At 46.8% G+C, this 27,966-nt stretch overlaps 8 protein-coding genes across 8 annotated transcripts; 2 read left to right on the forward strand and 6 right to left on the reverse strand.

Annotated features, from left to right (window-relative positions):
* Positions 1 to 18: 18 nt before the first annotated feature.
* On the reverse strand, positions 19 to 2,235 carry BDV38DRAFT_267177 (class I glutamine amidotransferase-like protein; the record flags this gene model as incomplete). Its single annotated transcript, XM_032056534.1, has 10 exons — positions 19 to 131; positions 177 to 315; positions 385 to 556; positions 620 to 702; positions 909 to 947; positions 1,012 to 1,129; positions 1,234 to 1,271; positions 1,452 to 1,804; positions 1,859 to 2,096; positions 2,158 to 2,235. 10 exons carry the CDS (start codon positions 2,233 to 2,235, stop codon positions 19 to 21), a joined length of 1,371 nt encoding a protein of 456 aa, XP_031919221.1.
* Positions 2,236 to 3,042: 807 nt separating this feature from the next.
* BDV38DRAFT_267178 (uncharacterized protein) lies at positions 3,043 to 4,458 on the reverse strand (the record flags this gene model as incomplete). The annotated part of the gene is made up of 5 exons (XM_032056535.1): positions 3,043 to 3,481; positions 3,566 to 3,948; positions 4,016 to 4,120; positions 4,174 to 4,193; positions 4,248 to 4,458. 5 exons carry the CDS (start codon positions 4,456 to 4,458, stop codon positions 3,043 to 3,045), a joined length of 1,158 nt encoding a protein of 385 aa, XP_031919222.1.
* A 1,167-nt stretch (positions 4,459 to 5,625) lies between these two features.
* BDV38DRAFT_232874 (SDR family oxidoreductase) lies at positions 5,626 to 7,439 on the forward strand. Its single transcript, XM_032053091.1, has 4 exons — positions 5,626 to 6,242; positions 6,326 to 6,613; positions 6,675 to 6,847; positions 6,907 to 7,439. Exons 1-3 carry the CDS (start codon positions 5,742 to 5,744, stop codon positions 6,753 to 6,755), a joined length of 870 nt encoding a protein of 289 aa, XP_031919223.1. The 5' UTR covers positions 5,626 to 5,741; the 3' UTR covers positions 6,756 to 6,847; positions 6,907 to 7,439.
* A 3,911-nt stretch (positions 7,440 to 11,350) lies between these two features.
* BDV38DRAFT_291930 (CocE/NonD family hydrolase) lies at positions 11,351 to 13,279 on the reverse strand. The gene has a single exon (XM_032061881.1). The coding sequence runs from the start codon at positions 13,184 to 13,186 to the stop codon at positions 11,414 to 11,416; it is 1,773 nt and encodes a 590-aa protein (XP_031919224.1). The 5' UTR covers positions 13,187 to 13,279; the 3' UTR covers positions 11,351 to 11,413.
* A 407-nt stretch (positions 13,280 to 13,686) lies between these two features.
* Positions 13,687 to 17,490, forward strand: BDV38DRAFT_267181 (MFS transporter; the record flags this gene model as incomplete). Its single annotated transcript, XM_032056536.1, has 7 exons — positions 13,687 to 14,015; positions 14,071 to 14,764; position 14,935; positions 15,654 to 15,800; positions 15,866 to 15,922; positions 16,026 to 16,342; positions 16,414 to 17,490. 7 exons carry the CDS (start codon positions 13,687 to 13,689, stop codon positions 17,488 to 17,490), a joined length of 2,622 nt encoding a protein of 873 aa, XP_031919225.1.
* Positions 17,491 to 18,434: 944 nt separating this feature from the next.
* BDV38DRAFT_291933 (Zn(II)2Cys6 transcription factor) lies at positions 18,435 to 20,899 on the reverse strand (the record flags this gene model as incomplete). Its single annotated transcript, XM_032061882.1, has 4 exons — positions 20,629 to 20,899; positions 20,071 to 20,554; positions 19,604 to 20,019; positions 18,435 to 19,551 (listed from the first exon to the last, which is right to left on the reverse strand). Exons 1-4 carry the CDS (start codon positions 20,793 to 20,795, stop codon positions 18,435 to 18,437), a joined length of 2,184 nt encoding a protein of 727 aa, XP_031919226.1. The 5' UTR covers positions 20,796 to 20,899.
* A 1,017-nt stretch (positions 20,900 to 21,916) lies between these two features.
* Positions 21,917 to 22,894, reverse strand: BDV38DRAFT_277192 (uncharacterized protein; the record flags this gene model as incomplete). Its single annotated transcript, XM_032058425.1, has 1 exon — positions 21,917 to 22,894. One exon carries the CDS (start codon positions 22,892 to 22,894, stop codon positions 21,917 to 21,919), a length of 978 nt encoding a protein of 325 aa, XP_031919227.1.
* Positions 22,895 to 25,348: 2,454 nt separating this feature from the next.
* Positions 25,349 to 27,820, reverse strand: BDV38DRAFT_232885 (lysophospholipase family protein). Its single transcript, XM_032053092.1, has one exon. The coding sequence runs from the start codon at positions 27,729 to 27,731 to the stop codon at positions 25,872 to 25,874; it is 1,860 nt and encodes a 619-aa protein (XP_031919228.1). The 5' UTR covers positions 27,732 to 27,820; the 3' UTR covers positions 25,349 to 25,871.
* Between the last annotated feature and the right edge of the window lie 146 nt (positions 27,821 to 27,966).

Here is a 27,966-nt window from a genome sequence, read left to right on the forward strand (position 1 = left end):
CTATGTACAGTATCATCACTAACACGAGTCAAGCATGTCAACCAGAGCACCCTTCTCATCCTGTGTAATAGTCAAGTTATACACCGACTTGACTCGGACCCACATCTTTGCGTAGGTACAATAGTACGAAGCTACACAGTTAGCGCGCGACCAGACAGAATTGGGGATGAACTTACTCAGAGGAGGCTTCCAGTCCTCCGGCCCATCATCGCTCTTCTCGCGGTTAACAGAGTTCGTCACCGCAAGTAGTTGAGGGTTCTCCAAATCATTGGCGAAAGCCTGACGTTGGTCGGTGGTCCAGTCTGACGCTCCGCTCTGATTTTTTTCATTAAGCATTAGATCAGACTCTATTCTTGTAAGCAGGATGGATGATGGTAGACCTACCTTCCAGGCATTGGAAAGCGGTACAACATGGTCGATGTCTAGATCGCTTTTATCTGTCCAGGTCTTCCCATCATACGGCGAGTACCATGTTCCACTAGTGGGAGAGCAGGAATCATTCTTTTCGACATCCTCACCATCGCGCGCAAGAACGACTTCACGAGTATCGCATGAGCTTTGTAAAGTGTTTTAGCACATTAAATCCTCTGAACTGAAGAAGAGGGATGACAATACATACTGGCCCTGGCTGATCCAATGGGGGAATAAATCCCGGTCATAGCCATCCTGCGAACCCTGAGCAGCGACTGTTAACCCAGCCAACTCATTTTCCGCAGTCGTTGTCGCCGGAATGCCTGGTGGAGTTGGGACAGGAGCCGGGGCAGGGATAGCTTTCACGAAGGGAAGGGCCAAGAGGGCCAGGACAGTGAACTGGACCATGACGAACCGACCAAAGAAGAAGGATGGAGGTGAATGCAATGCACTGCTTTTACTGCATATTGTGCTGGCGACCTTTTTATATATCCTACTGCCGGGCGATCAGCTTCATCCCTTGCATATCTCTTCATCTGCCGGGGGTAACGTGCTTGAGCCAGTGAAACCCACATGTGTCCGAACGGGTTCTTGGCGTACATGAGCGGATGCAATAAAGCAGCACACATTCTGCAATGCCGCAACGCCTTTGGCCGCTGCTAGTCTCTTGGCTAATTTAGTACCTGGACCGTCCCTGTCGATTCCCCAAATGGGAGGTCTTCAAGATATTGGGGCGGGGTGCTTATCAGTCACCCCGTCCTTTGTATCTCCGGTGTTTGAGGACCACGCTCGGCATTGTGTAAGGCTGATTCGCCCACAGACCCATAGAAATGGGGAGGGATCATCGCTGTCAGTGTGGTCTGCGTGTGAGATATACATTGAACCGTCGGAATCCGACGGAAGAAAAACAAATGGAGCCAATTGAAGGGAGATGAAGAAGATAATCATTTATTTCTCATGACAATCATACATTTCATGAATTATAAGTATATAGTAGTAATCTTTTAAAGTCCCAGAGCCTTGAGGATCTCCTTGCCAACACCCGTCGCACTGGCCGGGTTCTGACCGGTGATCAGGGTAGCGCCGTCGGAGGTCTTCGAGACAACAACCTTCTCGCCCCACGGCTGATCGGCCTTAACAAATTTACATCCGGGGATCTTGTTCATCTCATCCTCGACCAGGTATGGCATGAGCGCGGTCAGCTGTGCCTGGTCTTCTTCAACGTTGGTGAAGGCGGTAACGGTGGAGTTGGCGAGCAAGGGCTGTCCAGACTTGGTGGTCGCCTTGACGAACACGGTCGGGCCGTGGCAGACTGCGGAGACGGGCTTTCCGGCGGCAGCGAAAGCCTGGATAAGGGCAAGGGAGGTCTCGTCGTAGTGGAGGTCAAACATCGCTATAGCCGTCAGTTCCAACCCCGTCCATCAAAGGGATAATAGGTGTTCCTTACGTCCATGGCCACCGACATAGAAAATGGCATCGAACTCCGAAACGCGTGGCAGGAAATCAGCCAGCTTGTGGGTGTTCTTCCAAAGCGACTGCTGCTCATTCAGGAATTTGGTCGATACGGGGTCGCTCTCGAACATCTTGATCGAAGAGGGGTCGAGGGGAGCCTCACCACCCTTAGGGGAGGCGATGGTGAGCTCGACCTTCTCATGGAGGACCTCCCACGGGTGGGCAAACTCGGGCTAGAATCCCATTAGATCTGCTCCATAGACAGACGAACATGGCGGGGGTAATAGTACATACCAGAAACCATCCGGTGGCGTGGTCGCGGCCAGGAATCTGGGCCTGGGAGGTAAGGACAACGAGAACCTTGGGAGCCATTTTGTCAAGAAGTGTGGGCTGTGTGTTTTTTTCTGCGCTGGTTCGTAAACCCTCCAAGTGAGGGTCCAGGTCGACCTTATATAGGGTATAGTGGGGCAGCTGATGATGGATGACATCATATCCCCTTGAAAGGTACGTACTTGACTCGCTCAGATACTTCCATTTTTTAACATTTATTGTTTCTAACTACTTCCCCAAAATTCCCCTAATATGTGTGGGGATCAAGATTTGCTCCAAAATACGGTTCCTAGATCAAAAGGTACTTACGTGGACGAATAGTCATACGAGTCCCTGAATCACCACACAATCGACGGTGGAGGAATTGTGCAGAATACCCAAGACAGCCAATGAGACAGCTGGAGGAAAACAAAACCGAGCGCTAATTTATCTTATCGAGTGGAGAGACCCACGAGTTACCGTTCCTATCGGCAAATAATCCCCCCGGTTCGGCGACTATCCATTAATAAGTTCAGTAATCATGGTTTAGTCGAAGTATGATCAACGCCCGCTTTGTGGATTGGAAGTATGAGCGATCTTAAAGCTCTTTTTCTATATGCTTCTTATATATTCAAGGGCATGGACCAATACGAGACACCGATGTTCCTGGAATTGACCATTTGACTGCTCCTGGTAGCTATAAAAGTATTATATCGAATGCTTCACCTATACTATCCCTGGCTACTCACTTAGGTTATATTCTAGATGCGTTGAAATAGGCTAGATATGGATGATATGAAGAACATGCATCTCACCTAAAGTATATACAGTGTCAAAACGTACCACTTTCATCCCACAACTCCTGTGATCTCAGTTTCCTTTACCGTGACTGGACACTATTGTACACTCTTGCGTCGAGTGTCTCGTCGCAATAGAGATACCGACAGTTTCACTGCCTGGGCAACTCACAACCGAAGTCAGTGGATAATGGTCATCGAATTGACTCTTCGTAGCTTTGAGATCCACGGTAGCGGAATTTCCGGGCGATCGAGCGACGGTTGATGACGAAGACCACCGAGAGGACGCCGAGATAAGTTTGCTGAAATAGGCTTTGTAACTCGAGAAAAGAGGCGTTTGCAGTATGTGTCTGAAGAATTTGGGCGACGACGGCAGACAGCCAGCAATTATACCGCCTCCAATTTCGGGAAGTGTGCAGACGCCAAGGAGGTAGATCTGGTAGGATTTGTTGTTCTCGGTATGAAGGAGTCTTACTGCGTAGTAGATCTTGAGTGATGATCCGACGCAGGCGCTGGGCATAAGCACAATTAATTAGAATGTTGCTCGGAGGCACCTTCCAAGACATGAATGACGACTGGATGAAAAAAAAACCTACATTAAGCCAAACAGAAATGCCACAGAAACAGCACGCTTCTTTCGCGGCGACATCTGGAGCCTCCAGACCTTCAGATGAGGGAGAACCAAGATTGTCAAATCCGATATGGTATTGATAATTCCAGCCACAAACATCTGTAGCTCTGTATGGAGGCATTTGCCATCTGTTCTTAGAACGTCCCAGTATTTCGAGATAGGATTGCACGCGAAGACGGTCGTAAATGTGAAGATGGTATAATAGAGAATATTAATGCAGATAAGAAAGTGGCAAGTCCAGAAGAAATAGTCTCGTTCTAGGCTGAATATCTCGAGGAATTGACGGAGGATTGAGATCTTGATAAAGCAGATCATGATCGAATACATAATGAGGCCGGTATGGAACCACTATTTTTACATTGGTCAGGGATATACTGTAGCGACTTGCGTAGTAGTTGCCTCAATGGCCACTTACATGTAACAATTCGATCAAGTCCTTCACCTGCAGGTTCCATTGGTCTATACCTGGGGCAATATTCCCAACTTTCCATGCGATTGGGAAGTAGCCGATAGATAGTGTCTAGCCATGTCAGATAAAGCGCGGTAGTGGAGACAGGCATCATGTAACTATACCCAAGCTACAACCATGGCGTCTGATGCAGTATGTTAGCAGCCCGGTGGATCTATGTGGAACAGGCATCACTTACAGTCAGATACTCTAAAGGATCTAATAATAAAAGCCTTCGTGTAGATGCGGATAGCAAAAGTGATCAAAGCCAGACTCCAGAAGACGAGGATCAGAGCCCGCCCGACGGCTTGCAGATTTGGGGGATCAGCAAGATTGGGAACGACTCCTGAAGGCGGAGAGGCAGCTGGACCATCAAGGAGAGCTTGACGCTGCTCAGACGAGAGTGCCATACTGCTAGTGAGGTGAGACGGAAAATATAAAAATCTTATTGTGTCCGGGATGAGCCTCCAACGAGACTATGAAGAGTATTTATACATTAAAGAGACATTGATCTGCTGTCAGGAACTTCTACCGTAGTGATACCCACTTCATGCTTCACGCAGGCCTTCCTTTCCCTTTCCCTCTTTGGGAGCTTACAGCACACGTCGAGCAAGGAACTGGGGTATACAGGGCTTACAGCATATCTCACAACTCGCTTGCCTGCCACCATCAGGCACCACCAAAATGCCTTGGCCACGCATTCGTGTAACATGCCATTGCCGAGTTTAGGGAGATCTTATTCCCTCTCTCGTGGAAGTATGTAAGCACTAGTGGCTCGGCTTGAATGCGAGGCAGGGGATCTCATCAGCCAAGTCTCTCGTCCATTGGCCAAAGATTGAAAAAGAAAACACAAGTTGCGCCTACCCAGGGACGGCCCTTTACTCTTGGGGCCGTGAGCGACATGTCTAGGTTCACAACCTCCTTGTCAAGCCTACCAACACCTAGCATAGACGATGCATGTCTTGCTCAGTTTAAAAGACAACTGGCGCAAGTAAAGTCTCTGTAAAACTAGCCCCAACTTCATGTTGATAAGCCGTCTGTGTTCATGTACCGCCGACTTTAAAATAGTACCAAGTTCAGTTTTACTACTAAGTACATGGGCATTTTAATACTACCCCACCACATTAGGATCTGTCTGTAAAAAGCTAGGTTGTGATAATAACAAACAAGCTATATAACCAATAAGGATCTCTCGTTAAGTTTGGCTCGGAATTGCCCGTTCGGGCCGGAATAAGCCGCTCCGCCCGGAGCTTCCATACAAAGCTTGCCGACCCTTTTGTTGTTCCTGTAATCGAAAGGCAAAGTTAGAACCTCATTGGTATATCTTCTATATAATATAGGAAAGGCAGTGCAGAAGACGCGGTCTTAGTCAGTTGGCCCCCCAACAGCTAACTAACGTAATCCTAAATACGGGCGGCGTCTCACTCGCTTGAAAGCCGATCTTGATTGCTGTGGACCACGCTATACCACGCTATAGCCTATACCACACTATAATATGACATTCCACAGCCAATCGCAATGCGGTCCCTGGTTCCCTCAACAATCATACTAGTCATGTGATTTCTCACTTTTTCTTTGATCGGCACAGCATTGACAACCTGCTCATTTCGACACTCCAGATCCACAACGGCACGTACAACATACAGCATTGTCCTGTATTATTCAACAGCGTGTTTGTGATTTGATCGCACTGATGGCGCAAACGACTTCTTTCGCCCTCATAACCGGCTGTAGCAGTGGCATTGGAAAAGCGCTCGCAGTAGCGTTCGCAGAACAAGGAGTTACCGTCCTTGCAACCGCCCGCCGTGTCGAATATCTTAAGGAGCTAACACGCGAGCACGAGAATATCGAAGCTTTCGAACTGGAGCTCAGCAGTTCAGAGAGTATTGCCAAGCTGAAGGATGCGGTATCCGAGCGCACTGGTGGCCGGTTAGATTTCTTGGTCAACAATGCAGGAACGCATTACGCATCCACCGCAATGGACCTTGAGATTGAAGAGGTCGAGAAACTGTTTCAAGTCAACGTCTTTGCTGTCATGCAGCTTTGCCAGATCTTCATCCCACTCCTCCGCAGCTCCCCTCGCGGACGTATTGTGCAGCTTGGAAGCGTGACAAGGAACGTACCTATGGTCTGGCAGGCGCCTTATAATGCCTCCAAGGCGGCCCTCAGTCAGTATTCCAACACGCTCCGCTTGGTAAGCCTGGCTCCCCCCCCTGCTCCTATGCCGCATTGTCACTTCGTCCCATGCCGTATTCCTGTAATTGACCTGCATCATAGGAGGTCAAGCCGTTTGGAATAGAGGTCATTGAGCTTGTCACCGGCTTCGTGCAGAGTAATATTCTACACCATGGAATGTATGCTCCGGAGACATCCCTCTATCTTCCACTCAAGAAGACCATCGAGGATATCAAGTACGAAGGCAACGCAAGTGGCATGCCGGCAGATGCTTATGCGAGATCTGTGGTTGCGAAGCTGGTGAAGCCACGGGTCAGTGCCGAAATATGGGAAGGCGCTCTTGCGCGCACTCTTCGACTACTTGTTACAATTTTACCACTGCGGCTATTCGTAAGTCCAATTCTAGTGATGACTGAAACTGGATCTTGAATCTTGACCAATTGTTCTGTAGAATTGGTTCTTTTACCGAAGATTCAAGCTTGGCCTTCTAGAAGGTCGCGAGGGCGATAAAAACAAGGCCAAAACCTTTTAGCTGGTGAAGGCAAAAACCTTGGCCTAAATTCAGTTTATGTCTGATACGGTCTTTACTTAGACCCGGGATAGGTCGTGTTAATGGTATTGACTGTACGACTGCTGCTGTATTCCTGGATTTCGGGGCTATTGTCTGACAGCCTTGAGGACAGTCTATCTCTGAAGACTTTTGTCGAATCGTCCACTTGCGCCTTTACTCGCAGATGAGGATGTGTCTCCCAGCTGTGCATGATGCTTTCCAAGTGACTTGATCGGAACCAGGTCTGGAATATTTGGTTCTACATGGCTCGCAAGAGATGTTCTTGGCAAGATGGGTTGATTAATTAACCGAAGGAAACTCCATTCACTGTCACACGAACAATGCCTTTCTCGGCCTGATGATAAGCTGCGTGTACGAACATAATACAGTAAATGCTCTCATCATATGTCTTACCCTACGTTCGTATTGTGTCAATTCGTTACAATCTTCTCGTAACCCATGTCTTTGAGGTTGCTGGTCCGCATCTATTGAGGTATCTGGTGAAAGTATAAACGAGGAGGTGAAAACATTTGGCTTTTCAAAATCGATTCATTCAACCGGCTCTACTATAGCTGCAAACAATTGAAAGAACCATGCTTGGGTTCTAAGGTGGTCCATTATATAGTTCATACGAGAGTGTCATGCGCTGATTAGCCCTGCCTTTAGTAAACCGTCGCCACTAACTATTTTAAGTATCATTGTCAAAATCAAGTTCTATGTTATCTCTTCACTGTATAATTGATTAGTCAATAAATAGATAAAGCTACAATATCTACCCCCATATAAAAGCTTTCTATCGTCAAACCCCATCGCTCAGTCAGCCGTATCTCTTTACAATTAAGCGACCTTTTGCGAGATCATGGATTTTATCCTTAAAACGTAGGCTAAGGGAGATAGCGTATAAGATGACAATTAATCAGCAGTTCAAGTGCTCAATGTAGGATGAAATACATGCATCGTACAAGGCATAAACTCTCTGGAAACAGTCACAGTCAAAGCAGAGGCTAAGCCACCGGGCACTTCTTAGTCTGGCCAATGTTGTCATGCTTCTGCATTTTCGCTTACTCTACCAATATGATCTTCAGCTCATTCCAAACAGTGCTAAATGGACGGGGCAAAACCGTACATAATCCAGGAAGAATATTCTCTTAATTTCCTGTTGGTAGAATGGGATTAGACCAGTGAAGAGATTGTACAGCGCTTTGCCTTACCACATATTGAATAGGCCTTCCCGGCCAGTGAGTATTACGTTTATACCTCGAAAGCCGCCACATATCCATCAGGCACCATTAGCTTTTATAACCTGTATATCATGCCTGACTGGGGAAGATACGGGGTCTTCTGAGCCGTCATATATTATCATTGTATTGTTGTGCTATCCAATTTCAGATGTTGGCTTCGTTGCAGTAATTGGTAAATTTTGCTATGACGCACATGTGCCCAGAAGACAAAATGTACAATGTATAGGTCTTGGAGCTACTTGAAATGTGAGAACTACAACAAGACAGGGTACCAATAGCCAATAAACGGGATTATAGAAAACCTTCTAAAGCGAAAATTACAGGCTACACCCCACTGATTGTCTCCTACGCTCTCTAAGACTACCTGAACACTTTGATTGTTATAACTCATTTACCCGAGCTCTACTGGATCCCAGCGCATATGTCTATAAAGTGTGGTACCAGGGTAGTACTTCAAACACAATTGTAGCATCAAACGAGCGAGGAATTTTATAGTTATTGACAATGAGTGCATAGTGTGAACAGAAGAGAAACTGGCAAACAACTTCTGTATATTGATGTCCCTTGCCCAGACAGCCTGCTCGCGCTTGACAATCGAAAACTTCGTCCACCCGCTGAAAGAGTGGTTAGCCCAAACGAAATCAAGGTTGAGACTTTTTCTTCCTCTGTTTTGCGAAGCGGTGGCAATTTAAATTCATTGAACTCCAGTTGCACTGTTCCAAGTATAGGCCTGTCATGCAGGCGAAGAGCAAATACCACGGTAATATATTAGTCTATATGACAAAGGGAAGAGGCAAGGATGAAAGCAATAACTTACCTAAAAGAAGTTGGGCAAACTTGTTGGCATCGTCCATAGTCAGTCTTTCACCATGTATACTCTCTGACATGGCGAGCACACTGAGAATTTCTCCTTCTGGGGTTAAATCTGTCACACGATAGAGAAAATGGTCGGGCGAATTTGTCATTATTTCAAACTGCATCCTCTCGCGCAACGATGTAATGTGTTGCGACCACTGCTGCGTAAAAGAATGCTTACAGATAATAATATGATCCCCTTTTGCAATTGCGAACGGATCAGCAATAACGCCCTGCATGCTTCTGTCAGGTCGTTTGCAATAACTACTCCGTTTCGCCGTGTACGTCACCCAGTTGTCATGTTTATTTCTCCACATCACTAGAGGCAGTCAGCAACTATAAGGGGGAAGATATCACGAAGAATGGAAGACCAACCTTGGTCATCAGGCCTTTTACGGTATGTAGCATGCCGCCTTCCGTACTTAACCTCATTTTGTGTAGCGCAGCGTTTTGGTTTGTCTTTAATCATCTTGTATTGTTCATCCAATATCCAATCCATATCGCCGCACCAAAAATTAACTGCGTACCAATCTGAGGTCATGGCGTTAAGAATACTGGACCTCATTCCTGCACGAATCTGATCAGTTCCCAATTGCGTCTCGGTTTGGACTACTAGGCAACATACCTTCGATTCGATCGAGGGCTTGACCACGTTGTGGCTCGGAGGCATACAAGGTTCTGAACAGATTATGACCTGGATTGATCTTGAGCTGTCAATGCTTGAATCGGAGCATGGTTCTGATTTAATTCTCGAAGACGCTGCAAGAAAGGTGTGGCGCGATTCAACTATCTGCCAGTCAGTTGTTCTTTCCTCCTGAAACAGAGGTGGTGCCCAAACAGACCATCATGATGATATTGAGCCAGGCTGTCTCTATAATTTTCACTCTCAACCTGCTACATCCACATCGAAATCGAATAAGCTTAGGATCACGGTTCCAGCCGATGGCGTGTCCGTAATTGTCGTTTGATTGTTGTTGCCCGTGTATAGAGTTGTCTCTGCATTCACAAGGGTAAAGTCGTCCGTCATGAGGCCATCTAAAATATTCGATTTTCTGCTTCCCACTCGTGCCAATTTTGATCACGAACACTAAATGTCTTCAACGCATTGTTGCTGCACGCGCTGCGTTCATCATCCGTTGTCGAATTGTCCAGTCGATGCAAACTACCTGGGGCGAGAGGGTTGGGGAGCGATTCAGAATTGCAGGACTGGAAACACAGTCCAAAGACAATGAAGCTTCCCCAGACTGACCAGGTCTGTAAGAAACTGACGACTTTCATGGCTGGAATGGTTCAAGTTTGGGCCACGAAGGTAGACAGCGAGGTTGGTGCAGATAGAACTTTCCTGGAATTCACAGCTGAAGTATCCATATATAAATGCTCCTTTTTCAAAAACACACCGAAAATGAAGGTTAGTTTGTGGGGCTTGGGAACTCGGACTAAACCATGGATGAACAAAGCGTGTTATAAAATTATAAAGAACGCTGCCTCTAAAAGCCTAAAATGTCCAAGAGACTTTTTTTTTTGGCCCCGTCCTTGGGGGTACAGAAGAGATTGCCTAAATATATTCCTTATCATTAATTTGAGTTATGATTGCTTGTATTATTAGCAGGTATAGAGAACATAGACACCGAGTCAAATAGGCCGCGGCAGTGTCCAGAAGCAATTATCGTAACACAACTGACGTGTAAAGGCTGGGAAGGTTGACAAAGGCTAGCGGTATATGATTCCCATCACCAAACACCACAAGTATAAGGGTGTGACAAAGGGCTTGAGCACGAAATATATTCTTCAAAGTGTCTTGGTAACGGCTATGGGGTCAGACCTCTGAAGCAAACTCTGCTCACAGGGCAACGGCCGAACGTCCCTGTATAGGTCCATTCTTTGTTTGACTACTTTGGCTATTGGACTGTGTAAACTTCCAACCGTTTGCCCTGTTGTCCCATGGGCGTTATCTATGTAACGTAATATTCTGCACTACACGGAAAATTTAAGACATTACAGCGACATTAGTTATGTGGAATTCCTTTACGTCAGCTACTTCGAAGATTAACAAGCAACCGGATCGACAACAGTCACCTATAGAGTACAGTACGTTGTACAATAAATATACCTACATACATGCTGCTCACAGGCTCCTTTACAAAGCATGTGGTCTCTGAGGAAACAGTTATCGAAGTGCTTAGCTCCTGAAATAGTATACCCAGAGAGCTGAGAATGATTTATAACCATGGGGTATAAAGCACATGGAAATTTATATAAGCAGCTATACGGGTCTATCGGCATGAGCAGAGAATTTTATACTTTGAGAACTTACTAATATCTGTAGATTGATACTAGATTTCGATTTAAGATATATTTAGATATGTACTACTGGCTATAGGGAGATATTTACTTCAGTTAAAAGAACATATGGAAATGTATATGTTTGTGAGGGAAAGCTCGATTGATGATTTAATGTTCTATTCGCCAATAATCAGCGAGCAAAAAGGGGTGGAAAAGCTACTATTTATTTATAATCAACCAGTTATTTCTTTTGTTCGCTGCTCAAACGAAAGGTAAAATAATACACGAAGGATACTCAGGGCCAATATGAACATTGTGAGTCCCATGCGATGCAAGCTCTTGGAACTCATTATCTTCCTTGAATTCACCGCGCAAAAGTGGGCTATTCCCATGTACCTGCACCTGCAGACTTTCGCCGGCCTCGTACTCCACTCCCATGGCCCATATGCCAATATCCAACTTGACTATATCACCGGGTGTGATATATTCATCACGGTCATGTGGATGGAATGGGTAGTTTTCGAGGATGGACCGAGAACTGTCAATGGCTCGGCGCGACGCACGAAGGATACCCAATGATCCAACATGGAACATCAGATTGTTCTTATTCCGAGGAGGTATGTCGTCGATGTTATCTTGAGAGACCCCGTGGTGTGCAATCGATGACCAGGGAATGTTGAGGTTCAGCAGAGCTTTGCCATTCGCATCCAACTTGCGCAGGAGTACGTACACATCCATATCATGGAAGTCAGGGCATGACATGTACACGACCGCTTTTGGAACACCTGCTAACCGTGTCCGGGTGTCAAAGGTGTGTGTGAAGCTGGCGCAGTCTAAGTATTTTTCTGAATTATAAGAGATTGATGTTTCTGTTTTGGGTACATCGGCGCTTAAATGCCCGCCAGGGTGGAAATACATATTCCGGTAGTCGGTGCGTGGGATGGGGTAATCCTCTTCGGCAATATTATACAGTGGTTCTTGGTTGAATCGTAAAATGGTTGTCCGGACCTTGGGGGTCTTCTCCCAGTCATTGTCGGCACCATTGAGGTAACGATCGAAGAACCTTGCAAGGTCATCGGCTGAGTCCTTGCAATTCCAGATGTCGTACCATTCCTGCCATGGGCACAGACGAAGCCATTTGTGTGGAGATTGCACCTCCAGCCAGCCCCGCAGCGAGCCCATGGTATGTACAAAGCTTGTGTAGGAGGCGGTGATGTAGGTTGGAATCTTAATCTTGTTGATGTCCGGTCGTTTGTCCTTCCAATACAAGGCATCGGCTTTGGGGTAGCGCCGATACATTTCGTGGAAGTCCTCCACCCCACCGTGCCCCTGAATATTAGTGTCGATAATAAAGTCGAATAGACCAGCGTCAAATACCCCGCCACGGACAAACTGTTCACGGTACAAATCACCACAAGCCTCCCAGGGAGCAATGGCCTTCAGAGAAGGTGGTTGCAATGCGGCAATGAACCACTGAACAATGGCCAAGTGAGAGTTACCGGCCAACCCGACATTCCCATTGCACCATGGCATCTTGGCCACGGCTTCAATTACGTCGTATCCATCCTCAGCCTCCTGCGTACCCATAATACCCACAGTGCCTTCTGAGTCACCAGATCCGCGAGCATCGACATTGATGATGGCGAACCCACGAGGAACAAAATCAGCAGGGTCTGGGCCCTCAAATTTCTCCAACCCGCTGAGTACCCCGCTAGGTATTCCGAGGCCCCATGGTAGGAATTTAAGCATCGATATACCATTGAACTTCTTGCCGAATGGACTCCAGGCTAGGATGGCGGGCACCGGTTTTGTAGCGTCGGCAGGACGGTAGATGTCGCAGTATAAAGTGCTACCATCACGAACTTTGACTCCAACGTCATGCGATGCATGGATGTCACAGGGTAATGGCCTGGAGCCATTCTGACTCCAACCTGTAGGAAGAACTTCCTCACGAAATCCGAAGGGTTGGTAATTATTTCGGCCCACGGAGGGCTTATCGATTGGCCGAGTGGCAATAGGGACTGGCGGCGGCATCTTTGGAGAGATTATGTGCTCTAGGTGTTGGCTCTTGTCGTCTCTTGGCCAACGTCCTCCCCTACATCTTTAAGTCATGGATCTTGCCGGTACTGTGGGGAGTTTCGGCAGGGATATTACCTTGATAATTCCCGTTATGGGGAAATTTTGAGGCTAAAGGGGGCCTTCGGGCGAGCTCGGCCGAGATCGGCTCAGCTGTAGAGAAACGATCGGTAGATACCAAAGTATTGCCGATATGGACAAGACACACCGACAAGGTCACAAGATTCACTCTTCCTGAGTTCTGGAAGAGTTCGGCCGTGCTAATCTTTTGTTGGCAAAGGTCTCGGATGTGGAACGTTCCCTTTATACCCGAGAGAAAATCATCGTAGGTTTAAAAGTCCGCATGTACGGTCTACATACCCTGAATCTGGAGTAATTATCTATTTTCTTCAATCATCTCATTATTGCTTTCTGTTTACTCAATAAAATATTCACCTGCACGAAAATAACACGAAGATATGGCGCCTTCTCGCGTTGATACACCTGAGCCTATGAGCACTCCCAACCCTCTGAAGTCTCATCAGAGCACGAAGCAAGAAACCCATTACGGTGACTTTCGTGATGATTTTTTCAAGAATGGCTACACAGTCATCAAGGGCGTTCTGAGCAAGGAGCGCGCCCGGGAGTACCAGAGCGAGGCACTCACCTGGCTGGAGTCATTCAATATCGGATTCAACCGCAATGATAGAAGCACGTGGAAGAAAGAAAACCTGCCCCAAAGCTTCAAAGGTGGAATGTATCTTCACTTTGCTGCCGCACACGAGAAGTACATGTGGGACGTTAGAACGTAAGTTTTGCTTGTCAGATCTCAAAGACTAGAATGACTAACATTTTGCCTCCAGCGAACCAGGAGTTGTTGAGCCATTTGCGAAACTCTGGGGAACCGATGAACTAGTTGTCTCCTTCGACACCGTCAACATCACACTGCCTCAATCCATCGTTGGAGAGTATGATTCCAAGCCTTGGCCTCACTGTGACCAAGCTCCAGAGCGCAAGGGTTTGTCTTGTGTTCAAGGCATTGTGAACCTATCCGAATCTGGACCTAATGACGGTGGCCTCGTCGTCATGAAGGGATCCGCCGCTCTCTTCGATAAGTTCTTCGAAGAGAACCCAGTGACAGGCCCCATGCCATGGCGAACTGCTAAGCACAAGGACTTCCATCCATTCTCAGACAAAGACCTGGACTGGTACCGCGAGCACGGCTGTGAGTTGATCAAAGTCTGCGCCGAACCGGGTGACTTGATTCTGTGGGACTCGCGTGAGATGCATTGGGCACAGTTTGGAGATTCTGACCTTATTCGTACAATTGTCTACGCAACCTATACACCTGCGGCCTGGATGTCCGACGAAGACCGAGCAGCAAAAAAGGAGCTTTTCGAGAATTTTGAAACTACGACCCATTGGCCACATACTAATCTCTACACCCATGGCAAGGCAACAATCAAGGTTGATGGAGAGGAGGTACCAGACCCGCTTGAAAGGGATGAGCCTCTTACCAAACCAGTGAAGACTGAGAGGTTGCTCAAACTAGCTGGCGTAGTTCCCTATTGATCTGCGAAGCGTTGGAAGCGTCATGCCTGTCGAATGATATCAAATTGGGAATTTGTTTTATCGCTTACTAGCTGTGTATTTAAATATTACGTATTCAATTTAGCTGTCTGTTCTATATTTATGATATTTATTACGTCGATCCATCAAAAGCATAGGGTACAATAGATCTTAATACGCAGATCGCTTATACCTAGCATGACATAAATTATAAATACACCTTTGTGCTGAGATCTCTTTCGGGAGGAAAAGAACATACAGGAAGCTAGAGAAAGAAAAAAATAACACAAGCCTTCACACGATACTATCATGAGCAATTTCTGAAGCTTACTGGGGGGGGGGGGGGGGCAAGAACAACATAATAGTTCCTCCGTGGCCACATGACCTTTAGTTTATTACCTTCGGACGGCCACTTTACCGTCTTCGCGCCGTGTCAAGTGCTAAAAAGATAGACTAGACTAGGCTAGCAGCTTTGATTAATGAAGCCGCAACTCTGACAGGCTAACGTGCGCTTAGCCGGTACGGAGGGGCAAAACTCGGTCGAGCTCGGGTGAGTCTTAAGTATCGCAAACCTTGCTGTCAACGTCAACCAGCCGTGGACGGGCCACGGACCTGCCTCGGCTCCACATTCTCTATCCCGGTAGTTCCTGGCGACCTTGAGGTTTGCTGGTTGGTTTCTCCGCGATCGGCTATCGACCGGTACATGGGTTTTCCCCACGGGGACCCCGTGCACAAAGACCGGCGCTATACAGGGCCGGTAAAAACGTATCTCCCAATACGCGAGGGGATATTTCTAATGGATCACCTACAAATTCTATATTAACGGTGCAATCGCCCGACGTCTTTTCTCGGAGGTCATAGATCACCCCGACTAAAGCGTTAAACATGGCGAAGGAGGTCGACGCCGCGCATCATGAGTATGCTGTTACAAAAGACTCGGCACCAAATGTCCCAACAGGAACGGTGAAGCTAGTTGAGGATGGAGAAATTGTCTTGATTCCAACTCCTTCCCCTGATCCCAGAGGTAGGGTGCATATCCAGCCGTGATCGGCTACCGGTTTTCCAACCATTGTTGCTGACGATAATGAGATCCTCTCAACCTACCTCAATGGCAGAAGTGGGTAATAAGCAGCACTTTAGGGGTCTGTAAGTTTTTATTATCTATTTCTATTTCCCACTCTCTTCCGAATATTCTGCAATAGGTGGTTTTGAGTAAAGAGAAATATTAACCGCACGAAATTTTGGCTAGTCGCCGTGCTGAGTGTCCTGATGACCTCTGGTATGGGCCCTATCACCACTACCATCTCGGCCTATTACGACGGCAATCCCAGAACCAACGACTTGATGACATATCCAACGTTGTTCATGGGGCTTGGAAACGTAGTCGCTGTACCACTCGCTGAGGCTGTGGGGCGTCGTCCAGTATTCCTGACCTCTGCTCTAATACTGACAGTCGGGTCAATCTGGTGTGCTGCGAGTACTAGTCTGGACTCGCATATTGCTGGGCGAGATGTGTTATCTTTGGCTGCCGGACAGTCGGAGGCATTGTGTCCTCTCATCATTCAGGTACTCCCTGTCTATCCGGACACAATATACACAGAGCAGAGACTGACATCTCGGTGCACCCACTACTGTAGGAGATCCATTTTGTTCACGAGCGCAGTAGTAGGCTAGCATGGTTCAGCGCCATCCAATCTATAGGCAGCGCTGCCTTGACCATTGCTACAGCCTACCTTGTTCAGAGCCTGGGGTGGAGGTGGTGGTACGGCATATTCGCTATCATAAGCGGCGTACTGTTCTTGGTCTCCTTTGCACTGGTCCCAGAGTCCTTGTATCAACGGCCCACGGACGCTTTTGATGGCCAGGTCCATGTTCAGCATGAAGGCGAAGACCTGGCCGTTGTTCGTGCAACTACCAAGCACCGAGTGGAATTGGACTTCACCCGGTATCAACCGCGTACATGGCGGCACAGCTTGAAGGTCTTCCACGGTCCTGCGAAGTGGTCGGTAGCGATAGACTGCTGGAAGCACATGCTGCAGTGTATCTTATTCCCCAACATCCTGTGGATCGTGTTGATGAATAGTGTCGTGCTCGGAATCTATGTGATCATGGTAACCGTGTTCGGATCCATCCTTACTGCGCCACCATACAACTATCCCGCCACAGCTTTAGGCCTTGTCCAAGGAGGCCAAATAGTTGTCTCACTGATCCTCGTCCCTGTTCTCGGATACGGCGGAGACAAGCTCCACGAATGGATAGCAAGACGCCGCAACGGTGTGGCCGAACCTGAGTTTCGCCTGATTCCAATTTTACTGCCTGTCGCCGTGGCACTAATTTCATGTGTCATATTTGGCCATGCTGGTTCCGATCCATATCACTGGTCGCCTTGGGCAGTCACGGTCGGTTTTAATGGGATTTACTTCGGCTTCATTGGTATCATACTCATTGGATACACGTACTCCCTTGATAGTTATGGAGAGCGAGCAGGTCCCATTCTGGTGCTGATCTGTACAAGCCGTGGCTTGATCTCCTTCGGGATTTCCTTTGGCGTCACGAAGTTCGTTGCACAGATGGGTTATAAGCAGGCATTGGATATCTGTGCTATCATTATGGGAGTTATCTCGGCTTTTGGTTTCGTTGTTTTCATCTTCGGTTCGAAGATTCGGTTCCTTACGATGAAATATGCTGTTGACAAGAAGACCGTTGAAATCTAGTACAAACATATTACACTTCTCCGTGCCTTTGTCCCATTTAGTTAGCTCAGATAGTTACTTCTCGCTATAAGATTATTGATGAGTTCTCTGAATAGAATTAAATTCCTAGTAAACCATCGTAATTTTAAATACAGAGGCTATATAGTCATCTAGATAAGGTCTTTAAGTACTATATACTCTCTTAATAGTACACTCAAGACTATAATGATTGTTTAAATAGGTAGTATTGTACCTGTGAATGCCTCAAGCACTAATTATCTGGCTGCCACCGAGATACTGAGTCTATCACGCGACATGGTCGGTCCGTATAAGATCGCGCTTCAAGCCGTTTCTTGAGAACGAGTAACTCGAAGGGTGAAAAACCAGGTTGAGTGCCCCTATTTAACTTCACAAAATCCAACCAGTTTGCCTAGCTCACCCTGCTCACCCGGATTATAAACAACATCACTCAAAATGTTACTGTAATCTATTGGTAGACTATGTACTGTAAAACACCGTTATGAACAACCAATTCAGCAAGTGCTTGAAATTGCTTGTATCAGGAGATTGCTTATAGTGAAACTTCTATATATATTAGTGAAGTTTAGAAGACTCCATGGAAGGGGGGAAATGGAAAGCTTATACCTAGGGTAAATGTGGTGAGGCCATTAATACTCCTGGGTCTACCTTCAGCTGAGATATTAGGTGAGAACATTGGGCTATGCTTAATGTAAAGAAGAAATGACAATGAGTTAACGATAAAAGTAACCGAAAGGACAACACCTTGGAGACAACTCTTGCGCAGTGACCATTCGAAGACCTTTGATACGTTGTGGTGATTTTGATTCAAGTTATTTTAACTTTGGCTAAGGGTAAGTTCTGATTTGTTTTCATTTCGATAATTCTGATTGTTTCTCAGATAAAAATGTTATAGTTAAATGGCTGTATATAAATTCAAGGGCTCCTTAAGACTGTTTAACAAAATCATCAAGAGGGAATGGGTCAAGCCATGGCATCGACATATCAATAAGTTCCAACGAGGACGACAAATCACCGAAGTGAGGTAGGATCTCGCCCCGCCCAATAGCAGTTGTAAAGAAGTCCAGTTCAACAGGAAATTCTGGGAGTGTTGAGTATTCTCCAGATATTCTACCCTCCACACAGTGACTACTGCTCGGCGATGATGACGACGTGTTTCCCGGGTTGTCAAAACCTGGCTCTGGAAACAAGTATCCTAAAGTCGCATCGGCATCTGGAAGAGAAGCCCACAGACGGGGCGACGCTGTTAACCTCACTATCTTCGAGAGTACGAGTCGGTTAATTTCTTGCGATGGGTCTATGATATCATATAGATGAGATAGCCGCCGAAGGACGAGTAATGCACCGTGTCGCGTCTCCGTGAAAGACTGTTCAAGCAGATTGATGCTTAGTCTAACTAACTCCCGTCGTTCGCTTAATTCAGGGGGCGATCGATACTTTCGTAGGCATATCAGGTCTATGATGGTATAGATTCCTGCAGTGATGATGGAGGCCGTCACAGCCCAGAACTTGTGGAAATGAGAGCATGGTGCGTGTTGCCTCCTCTGAAGAAGACGGTTTGCAGCTAATATCCCGTGCTGGAGGACATCCCCTCCATCTTCGTTGGGGTTTTCCAGAATGTGGGGCAAGATTGCAACGCAGAGATGGATCCGCCAGCTATCTAGGCAGTTGTGGAGTAAAAAGCGTTGCACTGTGATCCAGTTGGTTTCATGGCCTACTACGTCCATGGTGGTCTCCTGGCCTACCGATGAGAGGTGGGGTGGGAAGGATAATGAGATGCGATCTAATTCCCCAAGGGTATCTTGTAGTACTTTTATATTCCAACTTTTGATGGATCCGACGTGGGTCTGTATAGTAATGGCCAATTGAGCTATTGCTCTATGATACTCGAAGGTAGATGGACGGTTCGCCCCTTCACCGAAGCTATGTGGCGAGGCAGAGGCAAAGGTTCCATCGATAAAGGTGCTTTGGCCCTCCGTTACTTCCAATACTGTTGTGAAAGACTCTGGATGGATCGTGATTGGACGTGACCACACAGCTATCCTATGTAGTGTTAGCGTTCCCATACCCTTTCAGGCCAAGTATATAGGCCTACCAGTCACAAACCACAAGTGTCCACCACAACCTTCGAAGAACATTCTGCTGACTTGAATTCGACTCTAGGCTTTCCATGTGTGTACTCACTGTTCCACGATCATGCCCAAGGCGATCGAGCCCAATGAGTCGGGCAACATTCACGGCCGTACCATGAAGAATATATTCCTGGTCTGATTCACCGAGGTTCTTATGAATCACGTTCAGAATTGTCAAGGCCTGCACAGTTCGCAAGCTTGGCTTGCCGGTGTAGTTGGCATAGTTCAACTCTTTCAAGGCGGCTGCTCGCCAACTACGAGACAATTCTATAGACCCCCTGTCCAATGAAGACCGCACAGAAGGATCTCGGGCAGAGAAGCTTTCATAAACCAACTGGAGGTTTTGTATTTTTTCTTCACTAATAAAGTATACGCCAACCTGGAAGCTAGTCAAATCACGGAAGCTAAAGGTGGCATAAAGAAAACTTACGGCTAAGACGCTTAGATATACCGCAATCCAAGCATGATCCCTGAGACTATTTCTTTCATTTGCGATCAAGCTGTCCCAGAATGCATCATGTTCCCGCATGAAGACCGATGCGTCTAAGGCACAATGAACCCATCCAAACTCTCTTAGAGAGAACTTGACGATTACTTCGCTCCAGTGGCGGGCAGGTAGACAGAGCATTACATGATCATCCCACGGACGAGTGCTATCCGCATGGCCTTGACGTGGCTCAACTGATAGCTGGAACGGTAAACGTTGAAACTCGCTTAAGATACTCTCCGATGATTGAAAGTCCTCTACGGCTGCTGTGCGTCGGGGGATATTGGCTTCCACTTTTAGCATTTCTGGTCGGGAGAGAACTGATTCCAGCTGCCTTATCCGCATTTTGAGGCTCATGTTCTCCTCTAAAAGCTTCGAGGCGGCGCCGGTAGCACTATCGTCTGATGGCACATCTTCGTCCACTGCGCTATTGTAAGAGGTTAGCTCAGTTGAATGTATATGCTGATAAAGTGTCGAGAATATCGCATTGGGGGATCTCACACAGTGACTTTCCCAGCAACCTTAACAACCTCACGCACACAGGCAGCCGATTCACCGCGTTCAATGCATTTATCACAGGGTATTCTTTTCGAGCATTTCACTTTCCTACGGGTGCATTGTATACATGACCGTGGCACCCTCTGAGTCTGTCGCATTTGTGGCCGCATGGTTCCGGCACGACAAGTCCTGTTTCAACGAGTATGTCCAGAATCCTGTTCGGAAAGCATCAAATCTAAATTTCTAGAATCACAAGTCCTCGTAGACTAGTAACGACTCATATCTTCTCTTTTCACTAAAAGAAGTCTCGGTTGAGTTCGGGTGAGTTTGGTCAGCTGACCGCAGTCCAGCCAATCATACTTGAGCTTCTGATGTTCGCCCTTGGATACCGGATGGCAACTACTCCGTAAAGAGGCGCCATAAGAACATTTAAAACGTGCGCATTTATCTTTTCCAGTCATTCTTGATCGTGTGGACCCACTGCCAAGACCTTTACTATAAAATAATATTAAGCTGGGCTTGCCTACCTCTATACCGAGGGCACCTGTAATTGACCCGTTGTAACAAACGTGAAATCCACAATACCTATGCATTAACATCACTGTCAGCTAGAAATCACTCTATATCTCGACGTAATACTAGGCAACGCCCGCTGATTGAGACCGATTAGTTGCTTGGATGGTATAGTTTATCGTGTTACAGTAACTATAGGTTGTCTTACTCAACTATCTGTATTTGCAATTATTTCACTATATAAAGAGAGCTCATGCGTAGAATTCTCGTCATAAAGCTATCCTTTGCCTCCCTTCAATGAGTGAGATACTATATGTAGGCTGAGTAGTAGAAAGATTCTACATCCTAGAGTGAAACAAGGCTTAGAAGCATGTCCATAGTTGTCCAAATATAACCTTCTCATATTTTTGTCAAACATCCTTAAAATTGGTTATTATTGTAGGACAAAAGCTTTTGTTATGCTGCTAGTTCAACTTGGAAGTCTCTCGTCTTGACTAGTACTAGACTTGACCAAGCTTTGTGACATCCATAAAGCTACTTATCAAACCTAAATACACATGTTCCCAGAACCCTTCAGGGCATTAAGATGCACTGGATTGCTTTTGATATATAATTAAACCTCTACTATCGAGACAGAGGCGGATATGTCGTAGTCTACTCCGACGTTTCACTGGCGTATCATGGTTCAAACACAGTCAAGAGTTTAGCTCAAGCCTTTCATTCCTTCTTCCCCATGACCTAACTGATATAATAAGAGCGACTCATGAAGAGGCCCTGTTTACACATTTCGAAGCTGGCTAAGGAAAATTCCTCCACGAGACCCCCACCCGCCCCAAGACGTCCCGTTCCACGCCTGGTGCAAAACGGCGTTTTTGTCCGTGGCAATTGCAAAAAGATCCAGGCGACCAGCTCCCCAAGACACAACTGAAATTGCAGTAAACAAGGTATTGTTGCCGAGTTGTCCCCATTCGCCCCATTTGCCATTGTACCAGTATATATGCCAAGCATCATTCTTGGACCCTCGCACGAATATATCCAAATGATCTTTGCCCCAGCTAGTAACTTTGACATCACTGGTCACGACTCCACCAAGGGACTCCCAGCCTCCCCATTTACTACCATTCCACCATTTATGCCACAAGGCATTGTCAGTGCCTTTGACAAAGATGTCTATGCGGTTTAAGCCCCAGCAAACCCCCGAGACAGGGCTAGTTGCGACACCGCCGAGGCTCTCCCATCCACCCCAGCTGCTTCCATTCCACCATTTATGGTAGACAGCGTTATCGGTGCCCAGTGCAAACAGATCCAGGCGGTTGGGTCCCCAGCTAACGGCCTCAATGCCACTGTTGACCTTGCCGCCGAGTGACTCCCATCCACCCCAGCTGCTTCCATTCCACCATTTATGGTGGACAGCGTTATCAGTGCCCCGTACAAAGAGATCCAGTCGATTGGGGCCCCAGCTCACTGCACTGACAGCGCTACTACCAGCCCCTCCAAGATTTTCCCATCCACCCCAGCTGCTTCCATTCCACCATTTATGGTAGCAGGCGTTGTCAGTGCCAAGGCCAAAAAGGTCAATCCTGTTAGGACCCCAGCTGACGGCTTGAACAGGACTGCTGAAGACCCCACCGAGTGATTCCCATCCACCCCAGCTAGAGCCATTCCACCAGGAGTGCCAACAGGCGTTGTCAGTGCCGATGCCAAAGACGTCGAGTCTATCAGCGGACCAGGCGACACTGGATAGCTGCTGTGCCATTGTAACGTCCTTGTTCGATCTGATGACCAATTAGCACACTGAATGCTATGCGAAGGACCCAAAATAATTCGTTAATGAACATACTAGGCTTGGTAAGCCTGTCTACCTTTCAGGGATACTGCAAGATTATTCTCTTGGGACTTTGGTTTCTGGTTGTCTTAGAGACCTTGTTGTTTCTGGAGCGTGTCACCAGCTCTGTTTATATTTGATTCGGACAAGGAATGCCAGGAGAAAAATCACTCAATGTCATGAATCGCCTCTTGTGAAAGGCAGATCATGGGTATCATGGGACTACTGGCTGCCGGTGACGTGTACTGCCTTGCAGATTCGAGTGTCTGCATACACGAATTTCGTGCTAGACTTGGACATAGAATTGTCCAGACTTCGAAATGGTTTTCGCTAGCCATTTCTTGACGGGGGATACTATACACGTCATGTACCTAGTTCAGGCATTTATCGTTGGCTCTTGATCGTCGACCGAAGTTCCTTCATCCGGTAGAATGTCTCTTGCTAATACTAAATTCAAAGCGGCGATGAGGAATCTAGTCCCTACCTACGATTATTTTAAGCTTAAGTATCATCTACTTCGATAGGGAAATTATATCCGGAAGGCATTCAAATGTTGAATAGCATGTACGGCCTGCTTAGCAGACAGGAAAAACAAAAGATGATACCTCGCGGCCACGAGGCAGCTGGATATTGGACAGGTCTGAGTACTTTCAGCATCCCGATAGCTTGTTATGTATGTAGTACCTGCATTGTGACATCAAGACTGCATCTGCTCTCGTCAAGCGCTAGTAATACGAGGCATGAAGTACTCCGGAGGGATGAATGAAAACTATTCGACAGAAGATGTGGAAAACCTATAGGATTCGTACTGAATATCCAGTCGCCGGTTGACTTAAGTATCCAATTCCATCATAGAGCTCACGGCTTGTTTACAAATAGACATTAGGCGCAGACTCATATTAATAATGATATGATATGTCTATTATTTAATACATTGAACGTACATATGCGCTATATGCGTCTCTAACCATTCAACAGAACGCCCACTGACACATTACTTCAAAAGGCTACAATCACTCTTATCCTACCTTGACCATAGTTGAAATATACGCGATACCCTCTGCTGTTTCCGTGATTTTGGCGCTTGTTAGCCTACTAAATGTCAGTATATCATTTAACAAAAGAAAAAGAAAAAGAAACACCCAGAAGCTTAGTCGCTAGGAATCATTTATATCACTAGAGATTACTGTATGGATATTCGAGCGGGGTTAGTAGACAACACGACGCACAGGATCAGTCATAATTGAAGCCTGCTCATTGGCAAGAGCTACGCGGACGAAATAGGTTTCAGCTTTCAGCTTGCCATCCCAAGAACAGGCACATCTTAGTGTATTATGCAGGTGATATTGACGTGGACCTCCGCTTTTGGCTGATGTGGTGCATGCCAATAAGTTTGCCTGCACGAATGTGCCCCACACAGCACATCTCTTGACAGGCATGAAGGTGGACAGCGCCCCTTTCCGCTACCTATAGGTTTTCTAGACTTGAGGTTTCTATTCTGCATTCACGACGATGGATCCTCTAATTTCTTTTCTAGGGTGGCCTATCACTGCTGGCTTTGGATTGTGTGCGAGTGAATAGGGCTATAGGAACAAGTAAATCTTGTTTCCGCTGCAGAAGTGAGCGGTATCAGTGATGTGTTGCATGTATTCGGCATATGTGTTGTTACATTGCTATGAAATGAAAATTCTTCAGAGCTACATTTTCCGATGGTCAATATTTCCAATAAATACGACACATAGAATAGCCCTTTACATCCTGATCGTTCCCTCACCGACCATTATTATCCTATGAGTATCTATCTATCCTGCATGTCCACCTTCGAGAAGGTGACGCTAGATGATGGTCTACAACACTTGAAGCCACAGGGATACTGCGGACGCAAACTTGGTGGTCATATATTTTCCCTAGACGCTTGGAGTTCTCTGGCCTAGCACTGCAAAGTAATTTCTTTTTTACGGTCGCTAACCATAAAGGCATACAATAGACCCGGTTCCTAGTGCAATATTCGAAGCGGTTTTGAAGGCACATAACCCACCGTTTGCGGCTTTAAAATCGTCACCGAAACTTCCCTCAACAGCTTAGCTGCTGGTTGGCACAGGCCTCCAGTATTGTGTGTGGGATTCGACCACTCTCTATCAAGCACTCCATTGTGGGGAACAGGTTTCAGGCGTCATATAACTGGCCAGCAAGACGGCACTACCCGCTGTCAACACTGAAGCTGGAGACGACATACATAGTACAGTAGTGGGATAGTAGTTTGCACTAACACAGCTCCTGTTATCACCCGTATGTGATTGATAGTACAATCTGTTACTATCATAGAAAGACCCCCAGCTGAGTACTATGTCTTGCCATTGGAAAATTTATTAAGGATATAGATTGCATTATCATTGAAGCAGTAATTCAGTGTTAGTTTAGACTCGTCGCACTGTGCACAAAAACGGGCAATATCGCATGCCCATAAACTGATGTGTTATTCCAAACCGACAAATTGTAACGCAGGCTGCCTCAGGCCAACGATTCCCCCGCTGAACGCAAGGCGCCTGGTGCCTGAAAGCCTGTCCAACTCGCTAATTATGTAGAATTTTCAACGTCCTGGCTTTTCTTTTGGCGCCCACTAACATCCAATTAATAAATGACACTCACCACCATCCACTTAGGGCTAAATCGGCAATGCCTCAAAAGGTTGGTATTGTTGGAAAGAAATTATTATTAGTATTGCTGCTTGAAATACTTCAGTTCGTATAGCTTTCATAAAAATATATCATTTAGCTAAGTATATGCAAATCATCTCTTGTATGTCTATAAATGCCGGTTTTGCGACCATATTTGAAAAAAATGATGTTATATGCCGATATCGAAGGAACCCAGCTCGTGTGTTTGCAACACAAACTAATCATTATGTCTAAAGCATCATCGCCAGTGCGAGAGCGAAGGGGAATATGGCAGCGATGGAACCAGGCATTTCCCTGGGAGCCAAGCTGGTCTTGATCATGAGCTGCGGTTCGTAGTTCTCCGGTTCTGTACTGTTTATAGTTCCATCCCAGCAGTAATTCTTGAAGCACTTAGTGCAGACGTCAGGCAGAGTAGTCTTGGTTCGTTCAGCGGAACGCGAAAGAATAGCACACCCCACACAAGACGGCCAGCTGGCATCCTCTGTGCTATTTCCCTGGGTGACAACATTATAACCGTTCGTGATCATGTCATCACGGTCCTCGTAGCTGTAAGACAGGTCGAACGTGGACGTATTAGAAAGGTATGTATAAGGAGCATTTGGAAGATAGACAATCAACGGTGCAGGCCCAGTCAGGTTCTTGCTATCGCACCCGAAGAAGGTCGGACGTTTGTTCAGCCCTAAATTGATGAAGGTGTTGGGATCGGGGACCGCAGGGAACGCGGTTCCGTTGCTGACAGTCGAGCTCAGACTCCGTTCATAGGTGCGCACTAACGACTTGCCGGAAGGCCAGCCGTGGATATTAGATGTAGAATCCACGGCGAAGATTACGTCGACGTGGCGCTCTGGCTGGATCAAAGGGTGTAATGGAACGTTTTGCCCGTCTTCACCCCCGTCGACGACACTCAAGTGGGTCCGGCGTGCGATATTTGGCGTAGTATCGGTATATTGATAAAATGGGTTGGGGTAGTTGGCAATATCCTTGTTGTCCTGGCCCAAATCTTCGAGAATGCTTTCGATGGCCGACTTAAAAATCTTGGGGATTTTTGTGCCATTCAATCGTAATAGCCCTTGGTTGAACAGAGAAGACGAGGTACCCATGATATAGCCAGCATTGTCGAAGCCCCGAACACAGGACCCATTGCTGGAAATCTGACCACCTTTGAAGTCGGAACCCAGATATTCTAATGGCGCGAAGCTATAGATAGCAGGATCGAAGGTACCAAATTCCCAGGGATTGAACTCATACACAGTAGAATTACTACCAACAACTAACTCGCCGGGATTTCGTCCGTCCGCGACCAGAATGGGCAGGGGTGTTTGGCCTCGTTGGAAATTCTCCATCAAAGCGATCGATGACCAGGTGTAATCCGGACCCCCGTTGCTGGCATTGATAAACTGGTAGGAGAGTGCGCGGCCCCAATAGTCTGTAAGAGATGTGTTAAAGCCCGCCTCTTTCTTAGTTTTTACTGTGTCCACTAATTCAGACCAGTAATCGACCGTTTTGAAGAACTGGAAGTGCTTCACGTCCGGACCCTCTAAAATATTGTTTCTTAGGTCCCAAGTATTCTCACTCGTCTGTAGATCGCTGATGGTGGTGAAGTTGTTGATAAAGACAGATCCTACCAGCCATCCACCTCCACTTAGTGCTGAAAGGTAAGTGGCAGACTGTAAGAGGCCTCCGAGTTGACCAGAAGCGGTCGAATTCGTGGTCCGACTGTCAAAAGCTTTAAGGGCTCCGGCACCATTTAGCATGGCGCGATAACCACCACCGGACACGGCAATTCCCACATTGGGTAGATTGGAAGTGTTCGTAGACACTCGGTCAATATACGCTGATGCATCGAAGTTGGTCAGGTTCAGGCGGCCGAGCAAACTCTTCAGGGGCGACACTACTTCCTTCCGGCGCGACTCGAGCCAGTCCGTTTCATTCTGGGAGAGCTTGGATGCAGTGCGGACTGTAGGTTTCACAGCAGGGCAAGAGATATTTGCAGGAGCGTATCCATCGGGAGCATTCGGCAAAGCGCGTAGGTCAAGACCAGGGGCGGCACTGGCCAGAGTAGCCCCTAGCAGGAGGGTTGTCAATTTCATATCGTAGGTGGAAAGCTAAGGAGAATACGGGGAAACATCGAGATCAACGGTTCAACACCGCATACAGTACATTCTAAGCGTCAGCCAAGTGACTCTGACTTCATTTATGACTATCTATGTGAGAATTCTGCTTCGGCCTCATTAGGCAACCACCAAAATCCTTCGGAGTCCTGTCGTCAACAGGGATTCAGCCTTATGGTGGGAATGTTTCATCAGAATTCCAACTAGCGGCTGG

Source organism: Aspergillus pseudotamarii (genome assembly GCF_009193445.1).
Source record: "Aspergillus pseudotamarii strain CBS 117625 unplaced genomic scaffold BDV38scaffold_2, whole genome shotgun sequence".
In the NCBI taxonomy this organism is placed as follows: domain Eukaryota; kingdom Fungi; phylum Ascomycota; class Eurotiomycetes; order Eurotiales; family Aspergillaceae; genus Aspergillus; species Aspergillus pseudotamarii.